General features: G+C 28.3%; 1 protein-coding gene across 1 annotated transcript; it reads right to left on the bottom strand.

The window, feature by feature from the left end:
• Positions 1 to 22,351: 22,351 nt before the first annotated feature.
• Positions 22,352 to 23,257, bottom strand: LOC124921355 (60S ribosomal protein L10-like). Its single transcript, XM_047462003.1, has 3 exons — positions 22,754 to 23,257; positions 22,580 to 22,661; positions 22,352 to 22,423 (listed from the first exon to the last, which is right to left on the bottom strand). The coding sequence occupies exons 1-3, from the start codon at positions 23,152 to 23,154 to the stop codon at positions 22,352 to 22,354; spliced, it is 555 nt and encodes a 184-aa protein (XP_047317959.1). The 5' UTR covers positions 23,155 to 23,257.
• Positions 23,258 to 23,592: the final 335 nt, after the last annotated feature.

Below are 23,592 nucleotides of genomic sequence, written 5' to 3'. Positions count from 1 at the left end.
TATACCCTTTTTATCATTACTATTTGACAAACATTTTAAATAATAAAATTTGTGAATATATAACTTTGCAATAAAATATTTTTTTTTTCTAATTGCTTGTCACTCTATATTGAACCAAAATATTTTTTTTTTCTAATTACTTGTCACTCTATATTAAACTAATTTAGTTACACATAATTTATGAGTTTTATGTTTTAAAATCTTGTCAAACATAAATTGTTTGATATTAAGGAATTTAAATATTTATTTAAACATGAACTGCTAGAATATTGGTTTATGTTAAATATGTATGTTCATTTAAAACGACTGACTCGTGTTATATTGGGATTCAATAATTAGGGCATGCGTTGCCGAAATGGAAGATACTCTTTGAAAGGGAGACTTTGAAATATATTGTTTGAAAACACTTCAAATCTGTTTTTCAGATATGATGCTCCATTTTGGACCACCTTTAACTTATAGGACTTTTTATCTTTTTTTTTATTAGTTTTGACTTATTCTATAAAATAATTAATTTTGATGAAAGTGGTGTAGAGTAGAGCAACAAGTCACTTCTCTTCCTCTCTAATTACTTGATCTAACTGCCTCTCTAATTACTTGATCTAACTGCCTTCCAGAATCTTGATTGTTTGATTGTTTTATGCTCAATTGTTTTGGCTGCCTATTTGATTACACAAAAGGGAAAAAGAATTGTTAGGTCTTGTTGTAGCTTGTTTATTTCTGAATTGCTAAACAGGTGCTATTATTCGATTTCTCCAACAGTTCCAACAAATTCCCTTTTGGCAACTCTCGCGCAATGTATCCAACAATGGGAGGAGTATCTCGACCGTCTGATTTCGACAGAGCATGAACCGTTCTGAATATGGCATCCATTAACTTGGTTCCATCGTCGGTTTGGACTTCACATGCATGATAACCTCGGCACCAACAGAATCCTTGGACGCCTTCTTAATGCCTTGGAGTAGAGAGGAATTCTTCTGTCCGCATAGGAAATGGATTTCCTTCTTCATGAATACCATAATAGTATCAGGAAATTCATAACCAAGCAACCATAAGTTGAAGAGCGGACGATTTTAAGTATCGAAGGTCTTCAGACAGTGGAGGAGTTGCTATGGAAAGAACATCGGAATCACCCCATAGGTCACCCTTGTAGTCATTCCAGTGTTTATATAACATCTTTAACCGATTCACAAAGCTCTCGAGATTAATAGCATAAGCAGATTAACCAAACTATAGATAATCGGATTTTGGGCTGCAGTTTCAACTATCTGGAAAGCATAAGCCTTGAAAAATAAATAATGGTTTATGATTGTTGATGATCCAAAGTTTTTGACTCATTTTCAACTTTTCAGAGAATTTTGATATCAAATTCCTTGAACTTCTATTTGTTAGGGTTAAGAATTCCAAAGTTTGGCCTATTCTAATGGGATTTGAAAGAATCCCTCTACATGTTCTATTTGCTAAAATTTGAATTGTTAGAACATGTTGTACTTAAAATTCCATTGCATTTTGAATTCAAAGATTCCAAACACACAATTATATTCATATGAGATTATTCAATAGGCACATACTGTTGGGATTCAATAAGTGTATTAAGCTGAATTTTAGATCTAAATCTAAAACAACTAATCCCATTATCTTTATGCATAATATAATAAAATCATCAATAATATGTAACGTTCTTATAGGATTGTCTTTATACGTAGTATACTAATATGATAAGATCAATGTGTAAAGTAGGATTATCCTTATACGCAGTATGATACTATAATAAGATCAATGTGTAAAGTTCATAGATGCATACCTGTTAATGCGTGAACTGAATATATATATATCTCTTTTTTTTTTTTAGAACTTTCACATAGTAATTTTTCGGTCTGTCTGTACTCTAAGATTTTGACTCATGCATCTAGCATATAAATAGGCTTATGCTGTAGTATATTAAGGAAACAAGATGTAGTATATTAAGGAAACAAAATCTAACATATTGTTACTTGATTATATATTATTTAATTTTATAAATAATATATATTTTTGTAAGATATTAAAACTATAATTAAATTATTTTATTATAAATTATTTATTTTATTTAAAATCTTAATTTTATTATTAAACCAATTTAATTATATATTATTTATTTCATTAAAAAAATTCATATTATTTTATTTAATTATACATTATATCACAAGGCTCTATTTGTTTTGATTAGGTTTGGATAAAATAATCTAATTAAATATATTTTAATTATGTAAATATATTTTTTTAATGATCCATTTAATTAAAATTAATTTAAATAAAATAATAAAATATAATATTTTGTATAAATTGAATATGTTAAAATAAATATTTGACTCAGAAAATTGTTAAGAATAACAATAAAATTTTCACTAAGTTTTTCGAATATAATATTCCAGCGTGATAATACCATTATTTTACAGTCGGCCTACTTTCATTGGTTGGAGTTATCCGATTTTTTAGATTTTATTAACTAATCAAATTAGCTATGGTCGAAATTATTACCAGTTTCGAGGAGGCCCGTGAAAGAGTTTCAGATTCGCCCAATCCAGATCTTCTACTACCGATTGCCGTGTTCCTCTATGGCGGACCAATCAGATTGCAGCAATAATATTTTAATAATAAATTAATCTGGGTAGGAGACGGAGGGAGGGAGAATCCGGAATCCGGGTTTCATCCGCTGAAATTAATACTGCCTTGTATTAATTTTAATTTACTTTTAAATTTCAAATATTTGAAAACTTTTATTTGTGTTCAAGAAATTAGTTGTTGCTCATGAAAAACTTGTTTTCATTTATTTGGAATTAATTTTGTTTACTCTTATTTTTTCTTTTAAATATTAATTGGGGCTTATGCTAATATTTTAGAATAGATAGTGTGAAAATCTTTTTAAAATATACTTTAAAGATGTAATTTTGTATGAGCATGTAAAATAGTGTAAAATACAGAAACTCTTTTAATAAAATAAAATTAAAATATATTTTACCACTTAATTTTATTTTTGTAATTTTGTCAATCTTATAATTCTTATAGTAATCACTAAATTATAAATCAAATATTAACCAGAAATAAAACTATAATATAATAAAATAATAAAATAATAAAAACAATAAAAACAATAAATATAATAATAATTAAAATAATAATAAATATAATAAAAATAAAGATAATAAATAAAACAATAATAAAATATTATTAAATAAAAATAATAAAAAATATTAATAATAACAAATATTATAATAATAAAATAATAATAATAATAATAATAGTAATAAAAATATAAAATTAATATTAATGATAATAAAAAAAATATAATTATAATAATAAAAATAATAATAATAACAAAATAATAATAAAAATAATAAATAAAAATAAAAATTTAATTAAATATCAAACTTTATTTTACAATTATTTAAATTTAAATGAAATGGAGATATTTCATGGGCAAAAACTAATAAAAGGAAAATTGACCTAGGCCAGTTTTATTAAAAATAAAATTACTAACGATGATTCTTTTACTTATTTAATAAAAATATAAAAACATTATACTATTTTAATTTATAAATAGAATAATTAGATAACAAAAATAAGATAAGATACTTTTTTGATAATAAAAAATCATTCAAATAAGGTTTATTTCATGGCAGGGAGTAATGAGAACAACCTTTTTTTTCTTCAAATGGTGACTATCAAATATTCTGCATACAAATAGCCTAATTAAGTTCTTCAATTTCAAAAACAAACTATTTCTCTTAGAATTTCATCTCCATTACGTATCATTAGTGAAACTATCCCTCTCCCTCTCCCGACTGTGGCAGCAGTTGCTTTTAAATTAGAGCTACTATACATATATGTATCAAATGACATTTTACAGTTGTATACGTACTGATCAAACATTCAATGCCCTTTTTGAAAACATTTTAATTTATTATCTAACTTTGAATGAAAACTATTAATAAAACTTATTGAATTTGTGACAGACAAAAATTATGTTCAATAGAGATGTAGATATACACCTAATTAATACAAAATACCTAAACTAAAACATATATTAATACATTAAAAACACAACAAAATCATCTTGTTTGAATTAACATGAAATGAAAGTGACTTCAAGTCCCAACTATCCCAACTAGTGAATGTACTAATTCCTTATTTGAAGGTGACCACAAAATTCCTTACATGGAGAGGGAGAGGGAGAGGGAGAGGGAGAGGGAGAGGGAGAGGGAGAGGGAGAGGGAGAGGGAGAGGGAGAGGGAGAGGGAGAGGGGGAGGGGGAGGGGGAGGGGGAGGGGGAGGGAGGTAGTCCAGTCCTTCCGGAATAGTAGTAGCAATTTTTGATCGATCGAACTCTCCGGTCCAGAAGGTATACAAATATCATTGTCGTTCTGTCTTTCTTATGCCTTCCATAAAAGAGATCGATTTCCATCTCCTCGTTTTTAGATCGACTTAATATGATAGCCATAATTGATTGAGTTAAGCTGCTATTATTTGTGTTTTGATTTGTTAGTTTCCTTTTTGCGTGTTTCATTTGTAATTAAAGTTCTAATTATCGATGTAAACTAACTAATCCCGTAAAGTAATCTTGCTAATTTACTGTCCTCCCACTAAATCTAAAATGTAGGTAGGTTGTGTCATAGAGGTCCTGATTATTAGAGCGGTTTGCATTGCTATCATCGCTTAGCTATTCTTATATCACTTGATTGAGGTTTTCTGATTTAGAGGATTTTTCTATATATTAAGTTGATAGCTTAACTCACACATTTCATCTCTTTTTAGCTTTCTAAAATGTTGAGAGGCTTAGTTCCGGCTGTTTTTTGGGCGGTGTTGATATTATGCTACACGGTTGTTGCCGGACACAACGTTTTGAGCCTCTCTGGAGTTCTTTCTGAGGACCTCGAGGCGGAGGAGCTGGAACCGGTTAGAGCACGTGACCTACTGAGATTCAGCACCACCTTACATGGAAAATGCACCCCAAAATACTCACTTTTGGGAACCTTCCGTGATCCCTACATTGGAGGGTATTTAACTGTTATATTATTATGATTATTTATGTGTCGTTTTTTTTAACTTATAATTAATTTATTTGATATGAACAGGTTATATTATACAAAAATTCTGTGGGGGTCTCCACCTAGAAAGCTTCATGTCTAGATACACACCGGAAGCAACGATCTTTGGGTTAACTGCAAACCCTGTTCCAACTGCCCGTGGAAATCAACGTGGAAATCAAAGCTTCGGGTAATATAGTTATTTTTTATAATTAATTTAATATATCCAAAAAAAATAAGGAGAAAAGTTAGCTAAGTGTTTTGTTTTTATTTAAAGAAAAACAAATAACCTAATATATATAAAGTCTCTCTGAAACTAATTAAAATCAAGAAGAAGATTAACCAAAGTCCAATTTATATATATATAATACGCCCTAATAAATGTGTTTTTGAATGAAAAACAAATAACTTTTAATATATCTGAATGACAATGACCATTTTAGAATCTGTAACAATTCATTGTATCAAAAACTCTAGGCTTTTGGACTCTCTAACATAAATATAAAGTTTCCTCTTAATATAATTAGTTAGACCTTTCATTTCAAAATATATTGATTCATTAACTAATTAAGATAACACATTTTAGGAAAGTTGATAATAATAATAAAGACACAATTTCTCAATTCAATAATGCCCCCACCCTCTTTCCAATTTTGGTAAGTTTCAGTTTTTCAACAACCCATAAGAAAATCATGTCTAACTTGAATTAAATTGATGCTTATTAATTAATTTGTATTCTAATATTCTTTTAATTTTGCTGTTTTACAACTAACCACTTAATTTGATGATAATTATTAATGTGACTTGTGTGTGTATGAAAATTTATTTGCAGTTTAGGCCTAATTTATTCCATCTAGAAGTATCCTCCACTTCTATGCCATGTCTTGTTCAGACCCAACATGCGGCTCTCTGTTGGGTCAATGTACAAGTATAATAGATGGGTTTCATTTGTGCGAATTTTCAGAGACATACGAGAATGGGAGGGGAGAATTCGGTTACTATCTAACCGACATGCTGCACTTTAATATTTTAATGCCGAGTGATTCTTCTTTGGTGCAAAACTCTTCATCTCTAACTATTTTTGGGTAACAATAAAATTACTACCTATGATTTCTAAGCTTAATAATTATTTGTTCTAACATTCTTGCTAATATTTGTGTCTCAATTAACTCAATAGATGTAGTACATTTCATTCCGGAGGATTAACTCAAGAAAATCAAGCCCTTGATAGCATTTTGGGGCTTGGTTATCTATACACCAACATCAATAACTCACCAACATCAATAACTCACCGTGCATAACTCACCGTGCATGACGCACGCATAAGAAAATCATGTCTAACTTGAATTAAATTGATGCATATTAATTAATTTGTATTCTAATATTCTTTTAATTTATTTGCAGTTTAACAACTAACCACTTAATTTGATGATAATTATTAATATGTGATTTTTTTTGTTTTTGTTTTTGTTTTTGTGTGTATGAAAATGCATTTGCAGTATAGGCCTAATTTATTTCATCCAGAAATGTCCTCTAGTATAGGCCTAATTTATTTCATCCAGAACTGTCCTCCACTTCTATGCCATTGTCTTGTTCAGACCCAACATGCGTCTCTTTGTTGGGTAAATGTGCAAGTATAAGAGATGGGTCTGATTTGTGCGAATTTTTAGAGGAATACAGCGATGGAAGCATTTGGATACCATCTAACCGATCTGTTGCACTTTGATGTTTTAGTGCCGAGTGATTCTTCTTTAGTGCAAAAATCTTCGTCTCTCTTTCTTTTTGGTAATAATATAATGCTACCTATGATTTTATTTATTTTTTTTTTGTCAAAGTAACATACCACTATTAATTTTGAATTTGACATTTTACAGATAAATATTGCACTTGCAGCATTCTCAAGACCGATAACTATAACGGCACCATATTCTATAAAATGCCAAGCAGGTTCTAATTCATACTATTTATACTTTTAAAAAGGATGGACTGATGTATAGTAATTAAATACAACATTAATTGTCTTTTTTTTACACGACTTATGTGACAAAATATTAATTAAATCATTCACCCTTCATCCGATGCAGCAAGATTGACAAGATTGATATATAAGTTTTATTTTTTCTTAATTAGAATTAGAGTTATTTGATTCTTAATATCAAATTGTTAATTTGATTACAATTAACTAAAGTAGTCATAATTAATAAAAAAAAAACAATTTTGAATATTGGTACTGATTAGAATCATTTGAAAATATTTGATAAAATAATTTTCTCAAAATTGTAAACGGTAGATCTCAGAGAATTCAATTGTCTATATTCTTGAAAGGGTGCGGTATGAGAGAGAGTCCAGTAGGCACTTTGTCTTAGTTCTTCCATCCAACTGTATTCAAAATTGGTTCCCTAATTTTTAACATAATTGAATATCTTACCTTTTTTTCATTTGCTTAATTATTCTTTTTTTTTTCATTTGCTTAATTTCTCTTCTTTTGATATTTTCATCCATTTTCTCTAACCATTTACTAATCGAATCCATTTATTTTTGCATCCTTAAAATATCACATTTTAACATTTTTCAACATAATTAATAGTGCTTTCAAGATCTAATATTACTTTTTAGAATTTAAAAACTAAGTAGAAATAAAATAAGATCACATTTTTTATCAACCATAAACAAACTCTTGATCAAATCTAAATCATGTGTTTTAATTTTTATAATAAAGTGTTTTAATTTGTTTCTCAATTAATCATATGCTCTAATTAGTTTTTATTTATATTTTTATCAAAAATATGTTTAATTAAGGGTGTATTAATTATAAATTAAAATTTTATGTTTCATTAAATTAATTTTGTTCTAATATATAGTTTAAGAAATTTTCTTCAACAAGTTAGATAGAATATTAAGTACTCACAAATTCACAATCACAATAAATTTGTGTTAATTTAGATATATAAGAAATCGACATATTAAAATTAAGGCTTAAAATCTAGGTACGATAATTGCTTGATTACTATCAATGGGTTTGTAAAACTTGATCCTAATTTTTAAAATTTTATAACATAATAATTAAAAAAAAATTAAAATCACAGATTTAAAAAGATATGTTATTTGAATAGACTTTCTTAATAATTATAATTATAATTGTGGTAATAATTAATGAGTAAAATGATTTGTGGATTATAAAAAAATCATAATATTAGAAAGCATATAACGTACAAATAATTAAGAAAAATTATGATTTGTCACGTAACTTCATTTTCCATTTGTCTTGTCTAAAGAAAAGAAGGGGAGCCTCCCTTTTTTTTTTGCAATATGGTGACTATTAAAAAGAAGTGCTATTGATGATAATTTCTCTTATAGTTTGTTAGATGTTGATTTTTTTTAGATATAAATATTGTTGGATAAAATGTTCAATAAAGCTGAATAAAACATCCTATCATAATATAATTTATTATTTTTCTCTCTTTTAGTAAAAAAAATATAAACTTAGTTCATGCAAATATTGTAACAATAACCTCTTATTTTAGAAATTGTATGTCATTATATTTTAATTAATACTTCATGATCATGAAGATACGACTATATGTATCATTTAAGGAAATTCAGAATAATAAGGGAATGTGGCAGTTGTACATTTGTATACGTATTCATCAAACTGAGGAGGAGGGAGGGAGATTCAGGGTATACTAGCTAGCAATTTTTTGTTGCGCAGACATATCGTCATTGATCGAGCTCTCTGAAAGGTACCAATATCATTTCTGACGTCTCATTGTCTTTCTTCTTCCTCCGTACATAACGAATGAATTAGAGATTTCCATCTCCTCCTTTTTTTTTTGATTGACTTAACTATACGATGATTTAAATCTTGTATATTATAGACTTGACCATTTTATTGTTAAAGTTGAAAATAGGTAACATATACACTTGGCGCACAGATGTTTCTTATGAGATGAGTTGACGATTATGGGCATTTTGGAGTTATGTCTCAAGTTTATTTACCCTTAAATAAGTTGTGATTTGGAAAATTATAAAGTAAATCAGGACGGACCGAGCTTGGGGCTAGCCCACTCCTAGCTCATTCATAATTTAGTTTATATATATATACAATTTAGAGATTAAGAATCCAATGAGGTTTTTAGGCATTATTTGAGAGTGAGACCATCTCCAACCCATAAACCCATTCTCAAACTCAAAATGCAGTAAACATCCCATCAAACAGTAATTCATCTCCAACCCAAAAACCCATTCTCAAACCCAAAAGAATATTCTTAGAATATTTTTTCTTACACTAACTTTTTAACCTTATTAATATTATCTATATATTTATCAACTTTACATATTTAACCCCAATCTTTTCTCTTTCATTTAATAAAATTAAAATAAAATTAATTATATATCAATAATTCATAAACAACAAAATAATTCTAATACATTTAAATAAACAAACATATTATATTAAAACAAACCTTGTTAACATATTATAAGATAATTTATAAAATTAAAATTATAAAATATAAAGTAAAAATATAAAGTAAATTATAAAAAATAAAATAAATTAGATTAAATTTCAAATATAATAAATTTAATGATTTAGTTATATATTTAGAAAACAATTTAACTTTTTATCTTAAAAATAAAAAAAATATAAGTTGAAGGTTTAATTTAAATGTAAAAAAAATTAAAAGTTAAAAAAATATATATATAACCTAAGGGCCATTTTTTAAAAATGGCCAAAATGGAGTATGAATAGTCCAAACGCATATATGCATTTGGTTGGAGGAGAGAGTACAAAAACTCAAAATGAGTTTTTTTTTGCAGTACGGTTGGAGCAAAAAGGGCACCCCAAACGCATTATGGGTGCCCGTTGGAGATGGTCTGAGAGAGAAAGAAGAAAGAGGTTTGTGAGTGTTTCCACAAGTTCTGGATGGGATGGACACCCGATCACGAATTTCTTGACAATATATATGTTGTCTATGATGATCTTAATTTAAATTTGTCTAACATATATCTAGAAAAATTACTTATGTTGCCAGTGTAACTATATTTTATTGTATTATCTTATTTAGCCTATGAAAAAATATTCTCCAATATCTAAATGGACACTGATTTTGCTTCCAGGCAAGAAGAAAACACTTGCAAGAGTTTATAAATTAGATTTGTTCTAAATTATAAGTAGAATAATAATTGTTTTGAATCAGACTAAAAGTCATGTAAGTTCATTTGATTTTACATTGGTGGTTGAAAGACATTATAATAATATTTAGAATTTTATATAGTAATTAAAAATAAAATATATATATAAGTCCACCTTGAAGTAAAAATAAATTATTACTAAATTAAAAAAATATATATATACTTTAAAAAAAAGCTTTACTAGTAAATGTACAATATATATTCTCAATCAATTTAGATAGAGAGAAAAAGCTTCTTTATTTCCAAATTTATCTTGTATTTTAATATTTATTTTTTTTCCTAACCTCATTCATCTTTAAAGGAAATTTAGAATAAGAACAAACCATGCAGGCTGGACAGTTTTTATTCGTTTTGGTTTACAAAGATTTTATATATATTCCATAGCGTATTGAAAATTAAAAAATATATATTTTACTTAAAATTTTCACTCCATAAATTAGGAAGGGTCTTAAATAAATACTCATTTGTTAATGAACCATTAATTAATGTTGTGGCTTGAAAGACTTCTTAATAATTTGTAATCATAAATAATGTGTCATTAATTAATTATTATTATTAGTGAATAAATTAAAATCACAAATATTCATTTTTAGATTACATATGAAGTTAAATGTTGCACCTTGTAGCACTATATACATGTGACATTCGACCAACCAATAACATTGTTCTATTAATAGTTTCTGTTATATATATATATATATATATATATATATATATATATATATATATATATATATATATATATATATATATATATATAATAGTAAAATAAATTAAATTGTAATTAATAATTGATGAAGAGATTATATATATATCCTTCACCATGACCAATTGATCAAACTCTTTATAGGACACTCACTCTTATTAGCCTCAAATTAAAATTCCAAAATTCTTCAGCCAATTAAAACAAAGTTGATCTCTTGTAATAATTCATTTCAAAAGGAATTAATTAATACAATCAAAATTAATAGAAAAACAAAATATAATATTTTATTTTGTTTTAGGGAATTATAAAATAAAGTTTGATATTTAATTAAACATAATAATGTAAGTATGTTCTAAACATAAACAAAATTTAATTAATATTTCTGTATGACTTTCCGGACTGATCAAATGCTATTTAAAAATTTCTTTAATAAGTAATATTACTTTCTCTATCCACTATTTATTTCTTATTTATAAATTTGATATTAGAGAATTTTACGATTATGTAATTGTTATATGTATCTATGAATTAAGATTTTTCATATTAATAGGAAATAATTATTTGATTTTTGTTCAAATAAATTATGTAACATATATAGCTATGCACATGTAATTTAAGTCACTCCTAGTCTACATGAAAATTAAGTATTTTAATAGAAAAATATTAAAGTTTAAATTGCTATCACTTTAATTAAGAGAATTAAGAATGAGAATTATGTTAAACGTAGAAAAGTCAAGAGAGCTAGGTTAATGATGAAAAACAAAATGAATACAATTAATAAATAGAATAGAAATTGTTGAAAAGATCAAAAGAAGAGGAGACGAGAAAGGAGATCACAATTGAGAGAAATGAAAAAGAAAATAAACCAATGAAAGAATAATTAAGTACGAAAAATATAAAAAGCTCAACTGCTTGTAAACGAAGGATGCTAGCATGATCTCATATTCATGACATCCACTTCAATTTAAAGACGTTCTAAGTGGAGGTATTTAAGATTTTCTAATATGTAGAACAAAATTTATGTAATATGTATTAGTCATAAGTTGCTAATTTGAACCAAAATTTGAATATTTATTTGTACTAGAATTATTTGAAAATTTTAATATAATTATTTCACTTAGATGACTTCAAAATCGTGAATTTTTTTATGAAAAATTAGAAAACAGGTGTTAATCGGTTATAATGATACATTCATAAAAGAAGAAAGGGTTAATTAATTTAATTTTAATAAACATGAAATGAAAATGCATATTGGCTTAACTACTAATTACATAAATTAGTGCTAAATATATGTGGCTTCAATTCCCAAATTAAAAGATTTTGCATATGAACCCTAATTCCTTATTTGATGTCATTTTAAACAGCAACCAATAAATTATACACGCGGAACTAGACAAGTTTATCCACATTGTTTTATTTTGTTTTTACATTTCTTTGAATTTTTTTATATTCTTTTTCAAATAAACTCTTTTCAACACTTATCAACTTTCTTATTGGCTCAACATTAATTTAGAGATTACTATTTTCGCTTAAGATATCTGAATATAGATTTAGTAGTCATCAGTCTTTATAAAATAAATAAAAACAAATTACTTAACTCACTTCTAATCTTTATTTATTGTTAATTGTGATCAATATTTAAAACTTATAATATTTATAAAAAAATAATTATTATATTTATCAATTAATCATATACATGTTATTTTAATTAGATGGGAAGTGAATTAGGTGAAATTAAATTTCAATAACATCACATACATGCATATATATAAGTTTTATTTTTTCTTAATTAAAATTAGAGTTATTTGATTCTTAATATCAAATCCATATAAGTTGTTAATTTGATTACAATTAACCAAAGTAGTAATAATTAATAAAAACCCAATTTTGAATATTGGTACTGACTAGATCATTTGAAAGTATTTGATAAAATAATTTTCTCACACATTCGCAATGAAAATATTGATGAGAAAAATTGTAAACTTTTAATTGTTCTTTGGTTATAACGTTCAATATATATAAAAAGAAAAGATGAATTAATTAATTTAATTTATGTAATATGTCTCGTTAATAAACATTATTATATATTTTTATATTTTTATTTTGAATAAACATGAAACTTGGCCTAACTATTTAGATATGAATAAATATATGGGTTTAATAGTACATATTAGAGAATTCAATTGAGGGAGGGGAGAGAGGGAAAAAGAGAGGGAAAGAGAGAGGGAAGGAGAGAGCATTGGGCACTTTGTCTTAGGTCTTCTATCCAACTAGATTCAATTCATAGATTTCTTCCGAAATACTAGCCATTTTTGGTTGCGCAGACACATCGTAGGCAAAGCGTGTTAGCTAGAGTTCTCGATTGAGCTCTCTGGAAGGTACAAATATCATTTATGCGTCTCATTGTCTTTCCTCTTCTTGATTACAATCCGACGAATACTTCCGCACTTGAATTCGTTTCAAAAGTTTGGAAGATTTGTGAAGAATAGAAACAGATATTAATCACTCACAGGATTATTATCGAAGAGTTTATCATAAGTTGTTAACAATAGTCGGACCTAGTCTCTATTGGTAGCACCGATCCAAACAAGTGGTATCAGAGCCTTGTTTTCTATTCTCAAGCACCAAAAGAATCTGAATCATGTCGATGACCGCTAAAACCAAGGTTCCCGTGTTCTTAAAAGAGAACTATGTCGTGTGGAAGAAGAGAGTCCATGCTCATCTATATGCCATAGATGATGACATGTGGTTTGTCATCACCGAAGGCCCGATCAAGATCGAGAAAGAAAGATCTGAGTGGACCAGTGAAGACAAGAGGAAGAACAACCTCGACAACCTGGCCATTGATATTCACTATAAAACTCTTGACGATAACATGTTCAACTAAATCATCTCATGCAACTTTGCCAAAGAAATTTGGGAGAAGTTGACTTAAATTTATAAAGGAAACGAACAAACCAAAGAGAACAAGCTCATGATTGCCACACAACAGTTTGACAACATCAAGATGCGTTCTAGAGAGATAATGTTTGAGTTTGATGGGAGATTCAGCAAGATCATCATTGATGTTTTTTTTTAATACATTTTAATTTATTATATGACTTTTGAATGGAAAGTATCAATATGGAGATGTAGTTATTTTAAATAATTGAGAACACGATAAATTAAATCACGATTAGCTAAGAGCTTGTTTGATATGGTATTATTTTAAATTATAATATCAAAATCTATAATTAATCATAAAAGAAATTGGATTATGATTAATATAGTGATGATGAAAATGAATGGTAGCTTCACAACAATTAATATTACATTTATACGTTAGACATAACCATGTGCAGATCTCAATACTAGCTACATTACTAGAAGTAATTAATATTATTGCTATTATTAATTTCACAAGTCCTATTATTGCTATCACAAATATTATTATGTCACTTTTTTTTAACTAATTAATTACTCTCTCTAATAAACTTTGTCACCGGATCAGAAACTCCTTTTTATTTATTTTTTAAATAAAACAGGTCAAACCGGATTAAGAAATATTTTGATTTAGGGAATTGTAAAATAAAATTTAATATTTAATTAAACATAATCATGTAAGTACTTCCTAAACGAACAAACAAAACTTAACAGTAATAATTTTAAATATATATATATTCCCTAACAATTTTATTAAAAACAGAAAATTACTTTATTTCCCAATTTATCTAAAGTTCTAATTAGTTTTTTTTTAACCTCATTGATCGTTTAAGGCAATTTAGAATATTATGGGTTGCTTTTACAGTTGTATACAAATATCATTTCTGATTGGCTGGCTTTCTTCTTCCTTATGGGAGAGGGAGAGGGAGAGGGAGAGGGAGAGGGAGAGGGAGAGGGAGAGGGAGAGGGAGGGGGAGGGGTAGGGGGAGAGGGAGAGGGAGAGGGAGAGGGAGAGGGAGAGGGGAGAGGGGAGAGGGGAGAGGGGAGAGGGGAGAGGGGAGGGGAGGGAGGGGAGGTAGTCCAGTCCTTCCGGAATAGTAGTAGCAATTTTCGATCGATCGAGCTCTCCTGTCCCGAAGGTATACAAATATCATTGTCTTTCTGCCTTCCTTACAATTGATCGATTTCCATCTCCTCGTTTTTAGATCGACTTAATATGATAGCCGTAATTGATTGAGTTGAGTTGCTATTATTTATGTTTTGATTTGTTAGTTTCCTTCTTGCGTGTTTCATTTGCAATTAAAGTTCTAATGATCGATGTAAAGCTAATCCCGTAAAGTAATCTTCCTAACTTAGTGTCCTCCCACTAAATCTAAAATGTAGGTAGGTTGCGTCATAGAGGTCCTGATCATTGGAGCGGTTTGCATTGCTATCAACGCTTAGCTATTCCTGTTGATCCAACTTCGGGAGATCAACCAAAGTTGAATCAACCACACATCTGTCATAAAGGTACGCCACAACCACCCTTGTCTTCATATTGAGTTCTTACTTGGGTTAATTAGATCTTTAATTATAATTATATAATGTTGATTTAAATATTAATATATCTGGTACGTACTCTTTTCTTCAAATCTTCCAAAAATTCAACCTACACTTTTTCATGTCATTGAGCAAAATCAATATGGAGAAAACGTTTGCATCAAATATTTTCAATTTGTAAGAAATAATTTGTAGTACTGGTACGAGAAAAACACTAATGGTGATACGTATAGAATGGAAATGAAATTATTGGAGAAATAGTTTCTTTTTGAAAAAGAAGAACTTAATTATTAGGCTATTAATTGTAGGCCGCATAAATATTTGATAGTCACCGATTAAAGAAAAAAAAGAGGTTTGTTCTCATTACTCCCCTGCCAAGAAATATTGCAAGTTCGGCACAAACAAATACTCTGGATTTTTCTTCTTGTACTTATTAGAGACCAATGTTTGAATGATGTTATATAACACAGATGGGAGAATCCATTCGATATATCATTCAGTTGAAAATTCGCACTGTTCAGTTTTTTCGTCCAAAGTTCCAACAAATTCCGTTCTGGAAACTCTCTCGCAATGTATCCAACAATGGGAGGAGTATCTCGACCGTCTGATTTCGACAGAGCATGAACCGTGCTGAATATGGCATCCATTAACTTGGTTCCATCGTCGGTTTTGGACTTCACATGCATGATAACCTCGGCACCAACAGAATCCTTGGACGCCTTCTTAATGCCTTGGAGTAGAGAGGATTTCTTCTGTCCGCATAAGAAATGGATTTCCTTCTTCATGAATACCATAATAGTATCAGGAAATTCATAACCAAGCAACCATATGTTGAGAGCGGACGATTTTAAGTATCGAAGGTCTTCAGAGAGTGGAGGAGTTGCTATGGCAAGAACATCGGAATCACCCCATAGGTCACCCTTGTAGTCATTCCAGTGTTTATATAACATCTTTAACCGATTCCCAGACCTCTCGAGATTAATAGCATAAGCACTATCCCCAACTGCTGGCTTTTCATTTGTACCATTATTTGTTTGTTCGGCCATTTCAGATTAACCAACTATAGATAATCGGATTTTGGGCTGCAGTTTCAACTATCTGGAAAGCATAAGCCATGAAAAAGAAATAATGGTTTATGGTTGTTGATGATCCAAAGTTTTTGACTCATTTTCAACTGTTAAGAAAATTTTGATACCAAATTCCTTGAACTTCTCTTTGTTATAGGGTCAAGAACTCCAAAGTTTGGCTCATTCTAATGGGATTTGAAAGAGTCTCTCTACATGTTCTATTTGCTAAAATTTGAATAGTTAGAACATGTTGTACTTAAAATTCCATTGCATTTTGAATTCAAAGATACACAATTATTCACTTGGCACATACTATTGGGATTCATTAGGTGTATTAAGCAGAATTTTAGATATAAATCTAAAACAACTAATCCCAATTATCTTTATGCATAATATAATAACATCAATCATGTGTAAAGTTCATGTAGGATTATCTTTATACATGATGTGATAATATGATAAGATCAATAATGTGTAAAGTTCATAGATGAATACACTGTTAACGTTGAACTGAGTAAGGTGGAGAATCAATTGATATTTATCTATGTAGAACTCTCTAAAGTAATTTTGGTGTCTTTCTGTACTCAAAGATTTTGACTCATCTTTCATATAAATAGACTTATGCTAAAGTATATTAAGGAAAGGAGATCTAACTCATATTGTTACTCACAATAATTAAGTTTTTTGATTATATATTATTTGATTTTATAAATAATATATTTTTTTTTGTAATATATTAAAACTATAATTAAATTATTTTATTTTATATATTATTTATTTTATTTAAAATCTTAATTTTATTATTAAACGAATTTAAATATATATTATTTATTTTATTTATTTTATTAAAAATTCATATTATTTAATTGAATTAATATTAATAAATAATTTCTGTTTGTTTGATCAGCTTTATAGTTGAGTTTTGGCAATTTTATTTTTAATTTATTTAAAATTATATGTTTTGTACATTATCTTATGGGGGGTTAATTTAGATAAAATAATTTAATTAAATATTTTTTATTTATGTAAATATTTTTTTTAAAAGGATCCATTTAATTAAAAATTCATATGCAGTATATTATAATAAATAATTGACTCGATTTTTTTTTTTAAAAATAATAATAAAATCTCCAAACAAATCCTACTTTCGTTTTCTTCGTTGCTAGGAGTTGTCGGATTTCTTAGATTTTCGATAGGTCCCGTGAAAGAGTTTTAGATTCGTTAGAAAGCGATCTTGCTGTATATCCAACTTACTGATCACCGCGAACAGAAGATAGATGATGAAATTAAGGGAGAGAAATATATTTATCACATCGAACAAGAAACGGCCAAGGAGAGCTAGAGAGAGTTTCTAGGGTTTATATTATATTATCTGTTTTAAAATTTTGTAATATATATCTATATATGGAATATATAATATATAACAATAAAATAAAATAATAAAATATATTATAATTTATAATATAAACAATATATCACTACTTTCTTAAAATGAGTTTAAACATTATTGTCATTATCCTCTTTAACAATATACATATATTGCGTGGTGACGCCTACAATTATGAAAACTCCCATGATCCCATAACAAAAAAAAATATAGTAATAAATGAAATGTTATGCCTATTAAATTAAGTGGGAACCTACTTCATAAAACACTTATATTAAACAAAAATAAACTTAAAAGAAATTAGTACTAAAAAACTTATAAATATTTATTAGCTCAGTTGTTGGTTAAGTAATCATACCAAAAAAAATTAATCTATGTATTCATTTAAGAAATTGGGGTTGAATTTAACAAATAAAATTTATTAATTTTAATTAGGGAGGTAAATAAGTCGAGCTGTTCGGTCAAAGTTCGATTCGAGTTCGGTCAAAATCGAATTCGAGCCGAGCTCGAGACAGCTTGTTTAAGATTCGAGCCGAATTCGAATTTAGGTAAAACTCACTTGATAGTTCGTCAAACTTTTTCGAGCCTAATCATATTAATTTTTATTATATTTTATTTTTTAATTAAAATTTGAAACATACCCATAAGACTATCTATGAACTTATTGCTTATGAGGCCTCCCTAAAATCCAATTATACACGTAACTCTATTTTCTATCTTGTTTTTCAAATTCTAAATCTTTTTATGACTTTTTGAATAGTTTGATTGTCCCTGATCATCTCCTGTTCAGATTTGTCTACAACAATTGTAGGTCGTACAACAATTGTAGGTCCTACAACAATTGTAGGCCGAATATTAATTTTTTTAGATTTTGATAGATGAAACTAGTTAGAAAAGAAAAATATAGTATGAAATTTTAAATTTTGAATAGACTTTATATTAACAAAATATCTAACCCTATCAGATAATTTAATTTTTGTTAATCACTATACAAAAATATTATATTTATTTAATATAATATAAAATATACATTATGGTGAAAAATATTACCGTTATTATAGGTATATCAAAAATATTGTGCCACAATATATCGAGAATATGGTATACACATACGAAATTATTGGTACGATAAAAGTAGTATGAGATTTTTAATATTTTCGTATATTAAAATAATATTTATAAATTAAAAAATATATATTATATAATATTTATAAGGAAATAAATAGATTTTGTATTAATTTATTTATAAAAATATAATTTTTAAAAATTAAATTAAAATATAATTATATTATAGAATTATTTAATATATGATTTCAATGTATTATATTTTATAAAATATAAAACTATTTTTATTTTAATATTAAATATTTTGTTTATTAAAATAAACCTAATGTAGTGCGCTTGAAAGTATTATTTAATATATTTTTAAGTTTATCTCACTCGACCACCACATACAACATAGTAGTCCAAAACACCACTAGTAAAAAATTGATTATTAAGGAGAGCAAAAAATTTCGGAGAAAATCCAAATGCCTTCAGTGATAATCTTCGCCGAGGGCGATAAATGCTCTTGAAGCCTCTCGCTGATACAGTTGTCGGTGAAAAGAAAAGAGTATTTGCGAGGGCATATTTAGCTCTCGGAGACAAGTATTTGCGAGGGCAATCAAAGACCCTTGGTGAAAATAAGAGAGTATTTGTGAGGGCAATCAAAGGCTCTCGGTAAAAAGAAGAGAGTATTTGTGAGAGCAATCAAAGGCTCTCGATGAAGATTGTATATTTTTACCAAGTGTAGAAGCCTATTGCTCTCAGCTATGATGATTTTTTTTTAAATAAAACTATTATAAATTGAATAATTACCTATTTAAACCAATCAATTTCAGACATAAATCATATATAAATTACAAATACCGAATTTCATATACCAAAATCCCAAAAATACAATCATCCAATTAACCTAAATCTCAATTCATCCAAGAAATACAATTATCTAATAAACCAAAATCTCAATCATTCAATATACCGATCAAAGTATTAAAAGATAAAAGGAAGTTTAAATAATATATCATATACAGACTCATCCGGAGGTGGAGGTGGAGGATATCTCTCCATAAACCCCGCCAGTTGGTTTTGAAATTCTTCTCTTTGTCTTGTCATTTGTCTTTGTGTCTCAAGTACTAGAGACTCCAACTGTTCTCTTTTCGAAGTCAATCATGTATCAATCTGAAGACGTACCTAAAATCAAATCGTTGGAATTTGGACAGTTTGATAGCTTTGGTCTTCTTGGATTCAAAGCCGTCTGAACTCAATGAACACAACTTCGATGAAAGATCGTCGACTGAAGTGCATCTAGAAAAATCAGTCATATCAAAAATTAAGTTATTATGACAACTAAAAAGTTATTTTCAGACTGTAATAGTTATTTTCATTAAATAATAGTTAGTTATTTGTAAATTAGCTGAAGTTATATTCATGTAATATTGTGACCTTATTATTGTGCATACTCTTTATTACCAGAAAGTAGCCCTATTCAAAGTTTATTGCTCAATTTATTTGTTGGTAAAATGTTTTTGCAAATAAGAATGGACAATAAGATAACAAACATAAGTATGCACTCACAAAAGTGAAGGGCCATCTCTCCAATTGCCGCTCCACTAAGAATAACTTTAGCACCTGCCTCAACAACTCCTTTGATTAACTTCTGAACTTTAGCTTCTCTGTTTTTGCATAATTTTCTAGCTAAAGATATCACATTATAAAAAGCATGTTATCAATGAACTATAGAACAAATCAATTCTAACAGAAGTAAGATATTTTCATTAAATTTAGAAGGAAGGTGAGTAAAGAAATAATATATTTTGGTATCTAAAAATTTTCATGTTGTTAGTATCTGAAAAATTTACATTAGTAATGTTTGACAAAAAAATCAGAATAATCTGATCATGATAAAGTATTTGATTATGACCCAAAAAAAAATATTTATACCAAATGAAACAAAAAATTACAATATGATGTTAAAAATGATTTGTATACCCAATTAAACAACAAATTCAAACTGTAATCTGGATCATAATCTAAAAATAACTAATCGATCATCATCCAAGAAAAAAATAATTATACCAAACAAAAAGAAAATCACTTTCAACTTTAAGTTTGACGATTGGATGTTGGAAAAAAATTATACCGATCAGAAAAATTTTACTTTCAATTTAACTTGGATGATTTTTCAATGAAATTGTGATTGTGACAATACCAAGCAAGTAAAAGTTCACTTATCCTATCACCCGAGCTGGCTCACCTTGTTCGATCGCTGGAAAAAATCACCCACAAACCACGCCATTTCCGCGACATTTTAATGAGGAAGATGATGTTCGTGCATGCAAGGGCCTAATCATCTTCTTGCCTTTTGCTTACCAGCGGGTTGACAAACTTACCTGGTTGAATTGCGCCCTTGTTACCGAGTTCACTGTTATTGACCCATACCAGCCTTTGTCGGTCATATCATGAGTTGTTACTAGTTCCGGTCCGGTGTCGGCCGCCACATGCCGCCGTCCACAACGGTTTCCAGCAACCCTCCAACGATTATTTCTAATTCCCGTAATACAGAAATAACAACATTAATACATATTATTGTTTTTAATCTATTATCTAAATATTCAAACATCATCTAATATTTTTATTATTTTTGTTTGGATTTTATCTATTTTATTTGACCAATGTACAAGACAAAACTCAATTTGCAAATCGGTTAAAGAGGTCTTATTTTATTTAAATTTTGGTTCAATAAGACCATAATTATTCAAAAATGTATATTCGAGTGTAAATATTGAGTGTATACAAACACTAAACCTTTTTTTCGAAAGAATTTCTTCAAAACATGTTTTGTTTACCTGCTAATTTTTTCTTGATGAACTAAAATCTTTTTAAAATCTCGAATTTTACACACTTGATTTATTTTACAAGAAAAAGTTTTGGGCGGGACAAATTTTTAACGTTACTCCCCCAATTTATAATTTTCAAATAATCTCGAACCTAACTAGAGGCAGCCCTACTCTAAAATCTAACAAAATCAACCGATGGATTATTAACCTATTTTAAATTTTATATAAATCCAAAACTAAATTGTAAGAATGAATTTTATAATAGCTTTTTTTTTTTTTTTTAAGCCTAGTTATGTTTACAAAAAGAATATATTTTTCTATCTGAATTGTTTTTTGCTAAATGTTTTTCATTTCTGAATTTCTAGATATGAGAAATAAAGATTGCTGATCAAATATAATTATAATAATTGATAATTAAGATAAAAGGTATAATGTAACACAAATTAATTGAATCCCAAAGAGAATATAATTAAATTCTTCACACATATATATATATATATATATATATATGATAATCTTTGCACACGACAAAAAAAAGAAAAGAAAAGTAAATTAATTAAAATAATAAATAAATAATAGTTTCTTTGATCATCATCTTATGAAACTGCTGCATCTATAAAGGCTTGTCCAGGTTTCCTTAAAGCCAGCCTTCCATGACATCCAAGCAGCTGTACGAGCGATGTTCATAATAATAATAATAATAATAATAATAATAATAATAGTAATCAATTCAATTGATGATATTAAAATATTGATGAAAATTTTAATCAGGATCCCTGAAATCATCAAAATATCACAAACTAATTAAACAATAATGTACAAACCTTGGCGTTAACACCATCTGGAACAATGCGGTTCTCAGATTTCCACTTGAGATAATCTTTGCGGTTAAACTTGGTAAATCCCCTAATTAATTAATTAAAAAAAAATGGTTATTAATTAATTAGCACTTTTCTACGTACTGATGGAAAGAAGAAGAAGAAGAAATACGTACGTACCACTTTCGGCTGACAATGATCTTCTGACGACCGGGGAACTTGAACTTAGCACGACGAAGAGCTTCGTGAGCATTAGGGCTGTTGGAATCTTTGCAACGAACAGACAACAAGACTTGACCAATAGCAACCCTAGCACAGACACCGTATGGCTTACCAAAAGCACCGCGCATACCAGTTTGAAGCCTATCAGCTCCAGCACACGACAACATCTTGTTGATACGAAGGACGTGGAAGGGATGAACCCTAACACGCAAATGGAAAGCTTCCTTTCCTGCAAACTTGGTCATGTACTTGTTGCAGGCAATGCGCGCAGCCTCAAGTGCTTCGCTGGAGATGTTTTCCTTCTCCCAACTCACTAGGTGGACACACAAGGGGAACTCGTCCACACCTTTCTTCTTCATGCCTACATCGTAGATCCTGATCTTCGGATCTGGCACACCACGACAAAACCTTGACTTAGGGTAAGGTTTGTTCTTAATCTGACGGTAACACCTTGCTGGTCCTGCATGCATGCATGCATGTAAATTTAATTAATCCCTCCTAGACCACTTTCTTAACAAAATCTTAAATCATTTCACTCCATTAATTAATTAGATCAATTAATTGTGATATGATGAACAAAATAATACTATAAACAGTAAGAGATTTTCACTTTTCATTAATTAATTAGATAATAATACTATAAACAATAAGAGAATATATATACTTACTTCTCCCCATCTTTAATTAGGCGGCTAGAGAAAGAGATAAATCTAACTAGGGGACGAAAACCTAAATAATCTTGTAACGTACAATCGAACAATCGAACGTAGGAGGCACAATGAAGAAATTAAGGATAA

This window comes from Impatiens glandulifera, chromosome 1 (assembly GCF_907164915.1).
Source record: "Impatiens glandulifera chromosome 1, dImpGla2.1, whole genome shotgun sequence".
Classification (NCBI taxonomy): Eukaryota; Viridiplantae; Streptophyta; class Magnoliopsida; order Ericales; family Balsaminaceae; genus Impatiens; species Impatiens glandulifera.
The sequence above is the reverse complement of the archived record's forward strand: the minus strand, read 5'-3'. Positions and strand labels throughout refer to the sequence as shown.

Excerpts from the sequence above, each read along its gene's own strand:
- LOC124921355 (XM_047462003.1), bottom strand. The coding sequence starts at position 23,154 with ATGAAGAAGAAAGGTGTGGACGAGTTCCCCTTGTGTGTCCACCTAGTG. Across the intron at positions 22,662-22,753 it reads ATCATTGTCAGCCGAAAGTG|GGGATTTACCAAGTTTAACC; the intron begins GTACGTACGTAT and ends TTAATTAATTAG. Across the intron at positions 22,424-22,579 it reads CAGATGGTGTTAACGCCAAG|CTGCTTGGATGTCATGGAAG; the intron begins GTTTGTACATTA and ends TCGCTCGTACAG.